This window comes from Zootoca vivipara, chromosome 1 (genome assembly GCF_963506605.1).
Source record: "Zootoca vivipara chromosome 1, rZooViv1.1, whole genome shotgun sequence".
In the NCBI taxonomy this organism is placed as follows: domain Eukaryota; kingdom Metazoa; phylum Chordata; class Lepidosauria; order Squamata; family Lacertidae; genus Zootoca; species Zootoca vivipara.
In genome coordinates, this window is record NC_083276.1 from 115,847,798 (window position 1) to 115,862,635 (window position 14,838).

Here is a 14,838-nt window from a genome sequence, read left to right on the forward strand (position 1 = left end):
TTTCAACAATGAGTCCATAAGTGACTGTGGAGGCCAATTCTGGATCCACGAGTCCTTCCACAGTGGGGACATTGGTTTCCGGGCGGGAGTTGATCGCAGTGTGGATTTGCCTAGCGTGCCTTCCTCTTACCACGTTTCTTCTTTGCGTCCTGAGTTCGAGTGTCTTCAAAGCCCATGGCACCTTTGGTAAAGGCTGCAAAAGCTGCATTGAAACTGCATAACACCTAGCTCTATCTACAGAATCCTTGTTTTCGGGGTATTTGATATTTCAGACTGAAGTCTTCTGTGCTTGAAACGAAAACGAAAATCTTGATCTCTTGATTGGACAAGACCGGGTTGCTAAGCATGTCGGGAGTTGGTGGTGGTTTCTGCCTGTTAAGCAAACGGAACATTTTTAAGGGGCTTGATAATTAACTCGCTTGTAAAAATCGGAATGCTGACCCTCACAAGGCACAGGTTTTGACCAAACACATGCATGCATTCTTTGTAAGGAAACTGAAATTTGAATCTCTTACCTGTATTTCAGATCTGGTCCCTTGGTGTTATTCTTCTAAGTAAAAAATACAAGCAGCTTCCTCATATGCTTACAACTAACTTACTCATTGCTCAGGTCAGTATAATGTACACTATAAACATCTGGAACATTTCTTGTAAAAGTGATGGTTTTGAAAGTAGTAATAAGTAGGAGGTGTTTTGTTTTCTGCTGAAGCTCTGAAGGTGTGTGCCACTGACAGCCATCTTAGTGAAACCAAGTAGGCCTGGCTAATGTAATGTATTCATATGAGATAACCTGAAAATCCGGTGCATGTTGCTTTGTGTTCATGATGGAAGAATATAAATGATGATAGATAAATCGATACATTCACTTGCTTCTGCATGGAGAATTCTCCACTGCAGCTTTCTGCGTACCCCAACAAAAGTTTTCCCTGAGAGTTGGGTAGAATAGGAGACTCTGGGGAGAAAAACTTGGGGAAATCTTTCAGAGGCACCTGCAATGAAAAGGAGGGGTTGGGGAAATTCCCCTTGCCCCAACCAAGCATTACATTACGTTGCTTTAAGAACAGCTTAGTTTATGAACAACTTGGATTAAGAACTCTGCAAACCCGGAAGTAGGTGTTTTGGTTTGTGAACTTTGCCTTGGAAGCAGAACATGTTCCGCTTCCTGTTGAGTGTGTTCCATTTGTAAGCTGAGTCTCCCACTGCTATGGGAAAGCATGCCTTGGTTTAAGAACGCTTTGGTTTAAGAACAGACTTCCGGAACAGATTAAGTTCGTAAACCAAGGTGCCACTGTATGTGCAAACTTGATTCTTTCACAATATTGCAAGCTGAATGTGCAAATTTCTGTGCTCGTCTGCTAGAAACAGTGCATGTAGCCAGTGCAGGACAAAACCCTGTCCTGGCACCCATTGCAAGTAATGTCAGCTGATGGGCGGATGAATGTCATTTGGGGGAAATGGCCTTGAAAGCCAAGATTGGCCTGCTGGGATACCCAACAGAGAGATACCCCACCCTGTCTTAGGGGCATTACTCCTTCTGACAACAGGGGGCAAGCATGCCTCTTCCAAAATTATGTGTTCTCCGGCACAAGCATGGTATAATCTAAAATAAAATAATGCTCTTTTGTCATACTATCTCTATTATAGGCCATGGAAGGGAAATAAACCGCTCCACCTCTTCCCCTTCCCACCCCAAAGTAACAGGGCAAAGGGAAAGCTACAATTAGCCTGTTAATCAATCAGTTCATTAATTACGTGAATTTTAATTTCTGAGATGTCTTCCATTGCATGGCAACCCTAAAGTGAATTAAAAATAAACCTGATTTTTACCTTTTCAGTTTGTAGCCTGCGTCGGAATGGTGATGTGGAATTTCACTATTAAAGAGAGAAGCATCACTCTGCAAATCCTTGTGTTCATCTTCCTGTACAGTTCACTTTACAGTTCTTATTTGTGGACAGGTAAGCTAAAAAGCAGTAATACGGGGTATCCATAACGCAACTCCACGTGCATTACGGTGATCTTGCAAGTTATTTCCCCTCTTAATTAATAGCGCCTTTGCGATATTGGTCTGTACGATTTCTTTCTTCCAAGGCGAGCCAATCTTTTTTCCCCCCTGGTGTGTCCAGCCTCACCCCTGTCACTCCTGCTTTGCATTCATATAGCGCTTTCAGTGTGCAAATTACATCACACATATTAGAATCATAATATTCACAACATCCCTGTAAGGAAGGGCCAGTATTAACTTTTATGCTGCAGATTGGATGTTGAGTAGGAAAGTGGCTTGCCTCAAACCCACCTAAGTTGAGTCCGTGGCTGAGCTGGGAATTTATCTGGATTGCATCTTGTTTCTGTTAGTCGCTAGCTTACTTCCTAGTTTGGATTATCCAGCCAGCTGGATTGTTGCATATGTTAGAAGTCTGTGCTAGACCAGTAAAAGAGCCATAGCACATGCTTTGCATCCTGGGGCTCTGACCTCTGCATCTCTAGATAGAGATGATGAGAAGACTCCTGTCTAAAGAGAGTTGGTCTGCCTTTCATAGAATCTTAGAATTGTAGAGTTGGGAGGGACCACGAGGGTCATCTAGTCCAACCCCTTGCAATGCAGGGATTTATTTATTTTTTGCCCATTGTGGGGCTCGAACCCCTGGCCCTGAGGTTGAGAGTCTCATGCTCTACCAACAGAGCTGTCGAGGTGGTCTACTTTGTGTGCGGCATCTTCCTATGTTCCTGCTTCCTATTTTTTAATACCTTCGGTGGTTATTAGGGGATGAGGCATCCCACTTTGGGTGGGGAGGGGAACGCTGCTTCCTTAAAAAGAAATAAACCGAGTTTCAAACTTTGTCGTTATCAGGTTTCTTATCTTTCTCTCTGCTGCTTTTGAAAAGAAGAGAAGCCATAAGGATCCCTGTTGGATTTATCATTATAGCTGGCTGGGGGTATGTTGTGCAGAGGCTCTTTACTGAGAAAACATGTAGGAAGCCAGAAGCTAATGACCTGTGTGGTTCATCTTGGTTTTTTGTTCATTGCAGCATCCCGTCTGTTATTGTGGGAATCCTGTTAATCGCTGGTGAACGCTCGGATAACATCATTGATTCTGCATTCTTTTATGGAAAAGATCAGGTATAGATGTTCTTCCGCTCCTGTCTTTTAATAGTTGACCTTCCATAGTCAGTGTTTGTGAATTCTGCCTTCCAGGGGAGGGATGTCTTTTCAGCCCAGGTGCCTTGTGGGCAACCTTACAGAGGGCCATAAGGCAAAAGTTGGTGCCGTAACTGATGTAGTTCTTACCTTTTTGTACAATAAGCTACGTTCCAGCCAGACGGCACAAAACTCTACCCAGGCAAGCAAGTAGCTTTTCAAGCAGTATTGAAACAAGGGCAGAGATGTATGGCCTGAGGAGAATCACAGTGACTGCTTGGAAGACCTGGAGCAGGCTTCCTCAACCTCGGCCCGCCATGTGTTTTTGGCCTACAACTCCCATGATCCCTAGCTAGCAGGACCAGCAGTCAGGGATGATGGGAACTGTAGCCTCAAAACATCTGGAGGGCCGAGGTTGAGGAAGCCTGACCTGGAGGGCCTTGTTCAGCCCCTCATCCTTAGGCTTTCCCACCGCTACTATACACTTTCTGTCTTTATAATCTTGGATTCACTTTTCCCGGGGGGGGGGGGGGGACACAACTTCCAAGAAACAAGATGTACAATTGACTGCATCCCTTTAAAGCAATAACTGAGGAGAGATTTTAGCAACCGAGATTTCTATATGCTTGACATAATTATATGTGTGGTGCTGGTTTAGAGAAAGGGGATGTTGGCAAAGTACTGAGGATCAGATTATTTTGCTTGAGAAGTTGCGAAGCCGACATTAAACTTGACATCTGGTGTACAGTATGAACCAGAGGAGGCACAGGTTTCAGCAGGAAGTTCTAAATAAAGCTGAGATAGGTGTGTGGCAAACAGAATGTTACTATTGTGAGTATTTTTGGTTCCCTTCCCGCCCCCTCAAAAAGCGACTTGTACTGTAGTACAAACATCTGTTCCCAGCCTTTGACTTTAAAAACCTCGAATAAGCAAATAACATTTGATTTATTCAGTATTCTAGAGACACAGTGATGCTGAATTTCACATAGGTCGCGTAAAGGTAAAGGACCCCTGACAGTTAAGTCCAGTCGCGAACGACTCTGGGATTGTGGCGCTCATCTCGCTTTACTGGCCGAGGGAGCTGACGTTTGTCCGCAGACAGTTTTTGCAGGTCATGTGGCCAGCATGACTAAGCCGCTTCTGGCGAAACCAGAGCAGCGCACAGAAACACCGTTTACCTTCCCGCCGGAGCGGTACCTATTTATCTACTTGCACTTTGATGTGCTTTCGAACCGCTAGGTTGGCAGGAGCTGGGGCCGAGCAATGGGAGCTCACCCCGTTGCAGGGATTCAAACCACCGAACTTCCGATCGGCAAGCCCTAGGCTCAGTGGTTTAGACCACAGCGCCACCCGTGTCCATAGGTCGCATAGGTTCTTTCAAATGACAAGGGACCTACTGAACTCCTGCCTCTCTCTCCCCCTCCCCCGTTTTTGCAGATGATTATCACAGCAGTAATCGTATCCATCAGCATATTGATATCGGGTGTATCACTCATGTGTATGAACAGATCTGGAATGGAAGCCAGCTATGAGGTGTTGACCCAGGATTCCCAACACAGTCAAACAGAGGAAACAGAAAGGGAATTTAACGAGTGCAGTAGATCTCCAGACACTTCTTCTCGTTCATTGGAGGACCCTTCAATGGAAAGAGGTATGATAAATCCTTAGTAGAAGAAGTATTAAATCCTTACTGGTTACCTTTGACAGCAATAGAGGATATTAAGGCCTCTGCCAGGCGAGCTATTTTCCATTTTGTTTCAACCCAGGCATGCGTGTTCCACACTTAAACTTGTAGACATTGCTACTTGCGATCCCCTGCTCACCTTGGCAGTGAGGTCTGAATGCGTGCCTCAATCTACTGCAGTAGAATTGCAAACCCATTGCACGCCCATTTAAAAGAGCATAACCTTGTATTGCTGTCACAATACCCTCTAGAAAAGTAGACACCTTTCTAATCTGCCATTTTCCCTCTAGGGTGCTGTGAGTGCCAAAAGCCGAATAGAAGGTTATGCTGTTCTGAAGGAGAGCCAGGATCCAGTAGTAGCAGTGCCCGCGATAACTGCACTACATCGATTGAGACAGGTGAAGCACAACTGTAGTATCCTGTGTCATTCAAGCCTGTTTACAAAATTTTTAAACGGAAGCATGTGAAATTGCACATGTTTTCATTAAGAGGCCTGCATGTGCAGGGACGAGAGTACATCACCCACATTTCAAGTAACAAACCTTTTCACATATCAGTCCCGTGAAGGGGGGGTCTGTGCACAGGAAGGGCAGAGAGGGTCAGTGGCCGTTGCCCTTTTCTATGCGTGGACTTCCAGCTGCACAGTTAATACATAAGGGGAGCTCTTAAGGTTGAGTTTGCTTGTTGTGTGTTTTTTTTCTTCAGAGCATCATGTGCGTACAGTGGTACCTCCAGTTGCGGACGGGATCCGTTCCGGAGGTCCGGTCAGATTCCGAGGTTTACGCAACTTCCTCTTCTGTGCATGCGCGCATGGCGTAACCTGGTAAAATATACTTCCGGGTTTGCCGCGCGTGCATCCCGAAGTTTACATACGACACTACTTTGTATTCATGTACTGCCACACGGGTCTCGGGAAATTATTTGATGATAACTGGCCAAACTGATAGCAAGCTTAATTTCCAGTGAGTGAAAAAACAAATCAGCCCAAAAGTGACTTTTGACAGTAGGGGTGCAGGAAGCCATTCACTGCCTCCTGTTACAATTTGGGTGAGGGTTAGAATGGGGGCAGGGAGGAACTGTAGCTTGCTTTTGAGACAGCTGGAAAAGCAAGGCATCATCCCACTAATCCATTTGCACTTTCTGCATGTGAGTATACAGGCACTGCATATAGGGACATGGGTGGTGCTGTGGTCTAAACCACAGAGCCTCTTGGGCTTGCCGATCAGAAGGTCGGCGGTTCGAATCCCCACAACGGGGTGAGATCCTGTTGCTCTGTCCCAGCTCCTGCCAACCTAGCAGTTCTAAACCACGCCAGGGCAAGTAGATAAATAGGTATTGCTGTGGCGGGAAGGTAAATGGCGTTTCTGTGCACTCTGGTTTCCGTCACGGTGTCCCATTGCACCAGAAGCAGTTTTGTCATGCTGGCCACAAGACCTGGAAAGCTGTCTGGACAAATGCCGGCTCCCTCAGCCTGAAAGTGAGATGAGTGCTGCAACCCCATAGTTGCCTTTGACTGGACTTAACCATCCAGGGGTCCTTTACCTTTTTGCCATTTTTAAAAAAAATTCTGCACCATCTCCCACAATCTTCAGAGAATATTCTAAGAGGCTTTATATGGGATGGATAGATGGATGTTTGGGGACAGCAACTCCCTACGTTCTTTGTGGGTCTATAGAGGATCACACAACAAATGAAGCAGTAGCAGGAATAAGTGCGATTTCACCTGTTTGTTGAGAAGGGCAGCATAATCTTTGGCACAGCGAACGACTTGACTGGAGAGATGTGTGTGTCATTGGTTAACAAGTAAGGAAGAGGAAAGGAGCCTAGGCCTCTTGAACTACTCGCCTATGTTAGCAGGGACTATTGCTGCTAAGATTGGCAGCAGAAAGGGATTCAGGGTTCAACTGCAGCAAGTCCCCTGTATGGGAATTTGTTGACCTCTTGCTGCCATCTGGTGGCAGGAATGATTTTTGCGGTCAAGAACTTTTGACGCTTTCTATAAATATGCCGAATTCAGCTTTAGAAGTGGAATTCATATGAGAAACGAGGTCCACTTGCTGGTGCTATTTTTCTAGAAAAAGAGATGCCATAACTCGCCATGAACGCCTTCCTTGTTCTCTTATAATAGCAATGGTGCTGGAACAGGGTTCCTGCGGGGGGGGGGGGAAGCCTTGTCACTTGTGCAGTGAAACTTTCCTGCCTCCTATCCCCCGTGTGCCCTGTAAACCTGTTCAGGGGTTTCGCACAACCCTCCAGAGCAGATTGTGGGGGAGCCCCACTGCATACAACTTCATCAAATCCCACCCTAAATTCTAATACAGTAGAACTTCAACTTACCACCACCCCTACTTGTGAACAATTTGACTTGCGACTGTGGCAAACCCGGAAGTAATGCCGGGTTTGCCGCGATTCGCGCATGCACAGAAGCGGCTTCTGCCTTCTGCACATGCGCAGAACGGCGCTGCTGCCGAATGCTCTCGCGCAGAATGGCGCTTCTACCAGCGACCTGGATCGACTCACGAACAGACCTCCAGAACGGATTCCGTACGTGAGTAGAGGTTCCACTGTACGTTATGTTACACTATGGAATTTGACGTAGGGCTGAAGAAAGAAAATGCCAGCATGCTGATATTCAGCTTGGTAAGGCTACGCCATGTAGAAAGCATCGTGGGTCGGTATTTTAGTCCCAGTATTTCCTTTCTCGTTTCTCTTCTCCCCACACCTGGCCAGGAAATTTAATGTTGGATTAAAAGCCTGTTCTAGAGAATCGCTTTAGTGCTATGCTGTTTTAAGCTTTTCAAGTGGTAACTGCCCCTGAGCTTTGAGCTGGGGTAGTAAAGTGTTTCTTTGTGAGATCACACAAATAGGGTAGCTGTTCTCTGGGTCAAAACTCAAGTCCTTGAAGCAAGCAGCATATATATTCCTTCACAAGCAAATGGCAGCGGCGATAATGGGTGGGGAATGCAATGAAATGAAAGGACCTAGTTTCTTTTTCTGATTCATGTTCTCTAGTGGGGGGGGAATACTGCAAGGAATCAATGCAGTATTTACATATCAATTGAGCAAAACAGTTCAATGAAAAACCTAACATATGTCGCACTTTAATGTTTTTCAGCGAATCGGTGTTTAAGTCCATGCAGTTCTCAGAGCTGTGCCTTGGTCCAGGAAGAGCAGCTTCTGCAAACTGGAGACAAGCAGTTGGCTAGACATGTGCTGCTGTGCTTGCTTCTCATTGTGGGCCTCTTTGCTGTAAATTGCTTTTTTCTTTCTTTCTCCCTCTTCTGATAACTGTTTTTAGTTCATTGATTCACACCAATGTTTAGGGAAGTCAGCACAGGGAGGGGAGCTATCAATGCCATTATAACTTATGCAGCATTTTTTATTTGCTGCATTTATATCCCACCTTTCCTCTGAAGAGCTCAGTGCATCATTCTCCTCCACCCCCAATCTTATCCTCACAACAATCATGTAAAGCAGGTGACTTGCCTTTGCATCGAAATTCTAGAGGTCCTCAGCAATGCACAGCGTTAGAGTTCACAGTAGGTGGACCAATGGTCTGATGTGGTATAGTCAGTTTCCTATCTACTCCTTCTTAGTTGTGTTAATATAAGAACATTGCATAAATCCCCTTTCATGGAATGATGTCTGAAGTGACCTGCATTAAATAGCGATAAGCCATCTGTTGAGGTGTAATGAAGAGGTATTGCACAAGAGAGTCGCCAGCATGGCACCTTTCAGATGTTCTGGGCTACATTGTCCCTAACCATTGATTGATTTTGCTGACTGGGACCAATGGGAGTTGAGTCTAACAACCTCTGAAGGACACCCTGTTGTCTACCTCCGAAACAGGCTACCACACCTGTAGTCATGCTTTCCTATCATGCTTTCAACTGTTGGTATAACAACAGGTAGCATTGGAGTGATAAAGAGATGGGCTGGTTGTTCCATCAGCTGTGTATTTAGTGAAATGAACATTTTTTTAAATTCTTGGGGCATGGTACTCGATCAAATAGTTGTGTAAGTTGAATGAGTTGTGCTTGGACAGTGGGGCTCCCCCTATGTGCCCCACCATATCCAAATCTGCTCCAGATTAAGAGGGTGCATGGGGGGGGGACATTCTCTTGCGCAGAGACAATTCATTGTGCTGATGGGACAGTTCCCCCTTAGCGCTACTTTGAATACATACAACCCATGGCTTTACTATATTAGTACAGAGACAAATGACTAGGAGCTTTCCATTGGGAAAGCATTTTGTTAAACAGATGTACATTCCACCTCGTTGCAAGCCCTAAAGTGGATGGCAATAAAAATAAGAAAATTCACACACACACAAATGTGAAGCTATAAAAATATTTGTCCTTCTTGTCTTCCCCCAGAATTTATCCAGCTGTTTGTGGTGGTTGTTCAACCAAGAACCTGGAAGACTCTATGTGGAACTACAATTCTTTTGCGCTGTATTTAATTTTGGTCAGGTAATACTGACTCTGACATCACATCTCTGATATTATGTTCACTTGATTGAGACAACATCTTACTGAACCCAGTTAGCATGCATAAGAAGACTGGGATAAAAGAGTTTGCCAGGAAGGGTGGGGGAGGGCCCCCTCTTTGTTCCTTTGCTTATTATAAACTTGATGAAAATTATGTTGAAAGCACTCACTTTGTCAATGTGCTCTGACAAGTTGCACCGGGTTCTTGGCTGCTGTACCAGTTTTTAAAGGGAGGGGAAAATACTCATTTCCAATAGACAGATTAGCATCTGTCACCAAGACAGAGGATGGATGGATGTTTCAGCATTATCAGGTGACTGTCATCAAGGCTTGTAGATTTCAATCACTGCACATTATTGAAGTAGTCATTAACTTGTAACTTAGGTATTTGTACTAGCACTTATTGCAATTCCTGCTGCTGTTACCGCATACACACTTGTGTATAGCCTGTGTGCGTATAGCCTGAAGTAAAATAAAAGCCACAAAGTGTCTTGTGATACCTTCAAATTCCTTTGGTTTTAATGGTCTACTTATCAATGTTTCTTTTTCAAAATAATAACAATCCTTTCTTTTTCAGGGATTCATTTCTTTTGGAATTTTTGGTTTAGACAAACATCTTATTATTCTTCCATTCAAACGGAGGTAATTTTCCAAATAAGTATATGAATGTGTTAATAATGCCAACTGTCTTTCAGATTTAACCTCCAACTAATGTTATTTCTGCCTTCTCCTCCTCCGTGCACCTCTTAACTTTTGTACCATTCACAAAGCAACATTCACATACAGTGGTGCCTCAACTTACAAATTTAATCTGTTACGAAGGCACCTCCGTAGGTCGAAAAATTCGTAAGTCGAAAAATGCCATTGGAAACACGATTTTCCATAGGAATGCATTGGAAACGGAAAAATTCATAAGTCGAAAAATCCCTATCTAAAACCGCCACGGTTTCCTTTCGGATGTCGAGACATTCGTAAGCGCGCAGCCATTACCCCCATTTGTTAGTCGAAAAATTCGGTTGTCGAGTCGTTCGTAAGTCGAGGTACCACTGTACATGGAATGGGGCTTTCTCTTCAACTCATTCTCTGTGTGGCCCTCTACTCCTGTGAATCCGCTCTATGGGATTTTTTTTGGGGGGGGGGGCCTTGAGGATGGTAGAAGATATTAATACGATGGGCAGGGGTGGAGTTTACAAATTGCTGCTGTCCTCCTTACACGAACAGAGCAGCTTAGGATCCAAGCTATAGTCCCCAAATGATGAACAAGTATGTATAAATCAGCCCAAAGGGTACAATCATACATTGGAAGTAAAACGGAATCTGTTCCAGAAATCTGTTTGACTTCCAAAATGTTCGGGAACAAAGGCATGGCTTCCGATTGGCTGCAGGAAGCTCCTGCAGCCAATCAGAAGTCGTGGCGGATGTTCAGGTTCCAAATAACACTCGCAAACTGGAACACTCACTTCCGGTTTCGTGGTGTTCAGGAGCCAAAATGTGCGTCTCGCAAGACGTTTGACTTCCGAGGTACGACTGTACTTGAATTCAGGAGCAGAAATTCACACCTGTTCATCCCGTTTTCTATTCCATGCACAAACAAAACAAAAATTACCATACTGCTTCTCCCTTGAAACTATTTTTTTTTGAAAGACCTGATGTGATAACTCATCTGTACATAATAGAAAGATAATGTACGTAAATATTTATAATAAGGCGTTCCTATTTGGTATTTCTTTTTATTTGCTGTAGTATTTCAGTGGATTTGTTTTAGATTGACTTTTTCTCTCTCCAGGTTTGAATTCCTCTGGGGTAACAGGACAGCCGAGCGCAGGGAATCCAGTGTACCTGAGGAAATCCGAATGACGTGCCAACAATTTGTTAATTACCACAAAGAGATGTGCGTAAGGAGCATTGTCCAAGACAGAAGGTGGGGCTGTATATCAATGTAAAGACTTATTCAAACTATTTCTATACTTGGACGATGGGTACACTTTGCAATCAGTTCTGATGTCCTAATCTCTGAGTGTTTTGTGCTGGAGACTCTTCCAAATAACACTAAATATGCATGTGAAAGCCTCTAGACTTGTGTTTTGTTTTCTAATTCCTGGACTAAGGTATGCTTGGTCTTAAACCAAAATGACAGGAAATCATTTTCACGATTATTTTTTCTGAATTAACATAGTGTAAGACTAGTAGAAAGTGGCTGGCATTGCTGAGGGATTCTAAGGAACCAAAAATTCAGTGCAGTTTTTAAATCGGTGTTTCCCAACCAGTGTGCCTCCAGATGTTTTGGGACTACAACTCCCATCATCCCTAGCTAGCAAGACCAGTGGTCAGGAATGATGGGAGTTGTAGTCCCAAAACATCTGGAGGCACACTGGTTGGGAAACACTGTTTTAAATGAGTGATTAAAGTGAGTGCTGTCTTGAAAGGTTTGGTGCGTCTTCTTGATTCAAAATGGCATCCTTTTGTATCCTGAAACCTGGACAAGAATCTGCTCCTTCGTCTCAGGAACCATCATACAACATTTGCTTATGATATCTTAAAAGATCGTCTATATTTCTAGAGAACAAACTTCTTTCCAAAATATATAGTAGATCATGCTAGTAGGCTCAAATTATAGCCAATCATTTTACATGCTGATCAAAAACAATTTACATCTCCTTAAAATACATTTTAATAAATGTTTTTATTTAATTTTCCAGTATAACCCCCCCCAAAATCCCCATATAATAAATATAACCCCTCCCCTCCTGAGAACAAAGTAAAGAGTTCAGCCAGATATATCCCACCACAGTTTGGCATGCATTGGCAGAGGTTGCATGTTGGAATCGGTTTCTGATATGTATGTTATAAAGGCATGTCCTATTTCTACAAGGTCGTTTTCCATTTGTCGCCTAGTCAGTGTTTTTAACTGTTGAATCAGCTTTTCCAAACCTTTTGATTTCAAGCAGGCAACTGCAAACAATCCAAACCCTTTCCATTTTGTGCAATCAATAGAGAAGCTGCAACCATTAGAAAGTCTATTTAAAACATTTGAACTACAAACATTTAATGGCAAGAGCTCAAAAGTATCGGTGGAAGAAGCTACTGTTTTCTAACCTGTTGTCTTCCACGTAGTAGTGCACGAAACCAAGAAATGTTGGGCCTAAAACTCCCATCAGATGGAGTTCTTACTGATGCTACTCTTGGAAGACTTGGTGGTGTATTTTTTAATCACTTTAGAAAGCAAACCTATTATGTACCTTAAGTCCCAGGTCGAGTGGGGATTCATTCAAGAAGCAGCAAATTAGCGGAAGGGGACTTGGATGTGTCCCAAAGTGTGTAATTGTGGCTTCTAACTCTGCAAGATCAGCTGCAAGGAAACCAAAGTAGAGGGGCCTGGGGGGTATCTCAGCAGAAAGGAATTTACATTTCTTAAGAATGCACACCTGCACAGTCAGGACTGAGAAAGGGTGTTGGAGAAAATAGGATCTTGTGTCCATGGGGCAATAGCTGTGTGGGTGGGTGTGTGGGTGGTGTTAGGGGTGTATGATTATATCTTATGTGGCCTTGCCCACTATGAGAATGCAGCCCCCATGACAGCTTTTCATCAGGGTGTTGGAGCCCTTGGCCTGAAAGAAAGTTTCCCACCCCTGTCCCAAATGAAAGCTGTGTTTGTCACTGTGTTTTCAGATATCAACAGTAAGGTTTCCTGTTCAGGATTACATATTTCCAAAAAAGTTTTGTCTTTTGGGATAAGAGGTATATATACTGAAAAGGAATTTTAGAACAGTACTTGGGAATGCCTAAGATGGCTTGAGTGAACAACTTAAGACAATTCTGCTGAATTTTATTTTATTTTTTAAGTTCTGAAACGAAATGCTATTTTTGTTTTGTTTTGAGTATGTACATTTGTAGAGTGCCCTTATTCCCATACCGTAATGAAATATGTGCATTCTCTCGATCCTTTCTCATGTATGTGTTTTTCTTCTAATGTTTTCTCTCTCTCTCCTCAGTTGAATGTCCTGCATCAGCCCTCTTCTGTTTCTTCTTCTTCCATACTTTTGTGTGTTGGCTCTGCTTCACTTCACTAATCCAAATTAAATTTTGCTCTTCGTTTTAATAAAAATGCTGAGGGGTTCCTTCTTTACGTTGGTTTGCTGCCTTGTGTAGTTGGTCATCTTGGCTTACTCTAACTCTCTAACACATGCTTCCTTACAAGATAAGCAGAAACATTCACTATCACAAGTCAACCGTGGGTAGTTTTTCTCTCACTGTGTTATTGGAAATACAGTGGTGCCTCGACTTACGAATTTAATCCGTTCCAAAGGCACCTTCGTAAGTTGAAAAATTTGTAAGTCGAAAAACACCATTGGAAACGCGATTTCCCATAGCAATGCATTGGAAACGAAAAAAATCGTAAGTCGAAGCAACCCTATCTAAAACTGCCGCGGTTTTTTCTGGATGTCGAGACATTCGTAAGTGCGCGGCCATTACCCCCATTCGTAAGTCTAAAAATTCGGTTGTCAACTCGTTCGTAAGTCGAGGTACCACTGTAGAACTTGATCTCCCCCCCCCTTCCAAATGTCGTTCTCAGTATCTTGCATATTCACGACAATTTAGGGGAATTTAAAAAGTTCAATTACTGTTCTTATACAGTAATAGAGAATTCTCAATTTAAGTTTGAAAAGCAAGTTACATAACTGCATTAAAAGGCAGCCAAGTCGCCGTACAGTCCCCCAAGGGAGCACTTCACCTGTTTCAAAGCTCCTTGCTGTATGAATTACCGCAGTTGTGTGTGCAGGATTGGCATCACCCTGCCAGACAGATGCATATTGCAGGCAAGTGGTGTGCGCAACTGCACCAGCAACTAAGCTAGAGGGCTTTTCAATGGACTCCTGCTGATTTGGTAACCTTGACTTAGGGGCCATCAAGTTTAAATGGCTCTCAGTCGGAAGAGAATGCTGCTCCAGATGTTGTTGCTAGTGAATGTTTGAAAGGTGGCAAAACAGTCCCTGAATGGTTCCTCCTTCTGACTGTAAGGGGGGGGATTGATCGCCTGTGTGAATCATCATCATCATTGTCATCATCTTATTTGCATGCCGCCTTACAATGTGGCAAGATTTACACAATTACAAACCTAACAAAAGTCATAAGCAATAAAAAAACACACATCAAAAATACACAATCAAATGGAAACAATTATTTAAAAAAAGAAATACATTGCTAGCATGTAAAGATAGCATAATTATATTTCCCACGTTCAGTCCCCAGCATCTCCAGGTAGGGTGGGGAAACCCTGGAGAATCAGTGTCCACAGTCATGGCCTAGATGGACCCTGACTTGGTCTAAGGCAACTTTGAATGCTCCTCTCTGACAGCTTGTTCTCCATTTTTTAAATGCAGGCACACAACCCTCCCCCTGCAGTCTGAAAGGGTACAGTCCAAGAACAGGTTTACTGCCACTTCTGCTGCATATTGTGTGAACTAGGTACCGGTAGCATTCGGACTGATTGAAATGTGGAGATAGATGGGATTTCCCCTACTCTTTTT

At 43.6% G+C, this 14,838-nt stretch overlaps 1 protein-coding gene across 5 annotated transcripts in view; it reads left to right on the forward strand.

Moving 5' to 3' along the window:
• The window catches only part of GPR155 (G protein-coupled receptor 155), a 38,872-nt gene that overhangs the window by 21,870 nt on the left and 2,164 nt on the right, over positions 1–14,838 (forward strand). For 4 of the 5 annotated variants that reach the window (XM_035135034.2, XM_035135019.2, XM_060281029.1 and 1 more), the window contains exons 6-15: positions 527–610; positions 1,836–1,956; positions 2,850–2,934; positions 3,028–3,118; positions 4,574–4,787; positions 5,111–5,218; positions 7,936–8,069; positions 9,197–9,292; positions 9,888–9,952; positions 11,097–11,231. In XM_035135034.2, the coding sequence (XP_034990925.2) occupies positions 527–610; positions 1,836–1,956; positions 2,850–2,934; positions 3,028–3,118; positions 4,574–4,787; positions 5,111–5,218; positions 7,936–8,069; positions 9,197–9,292; positions 9,888–9,952; positions 11,097–11,231 (1,133 nt within the window). Of the gene's footprint in view, positions 1–526; positions 611–1,835; positions 1,957–2,849; positions 2,935–3,027; positions 3,119–4,573; positions 4,788–5,110; positions 5,219–7,935; positions 8,070–9,196; positions 9,293–9,887; positions 9,953–11,096; positions 11,232–13,302; positions 13,406–14,838 lie in introns of those variants that run through there. The other variant, XM_035135042.2, reaches the window with a different exon arrangement.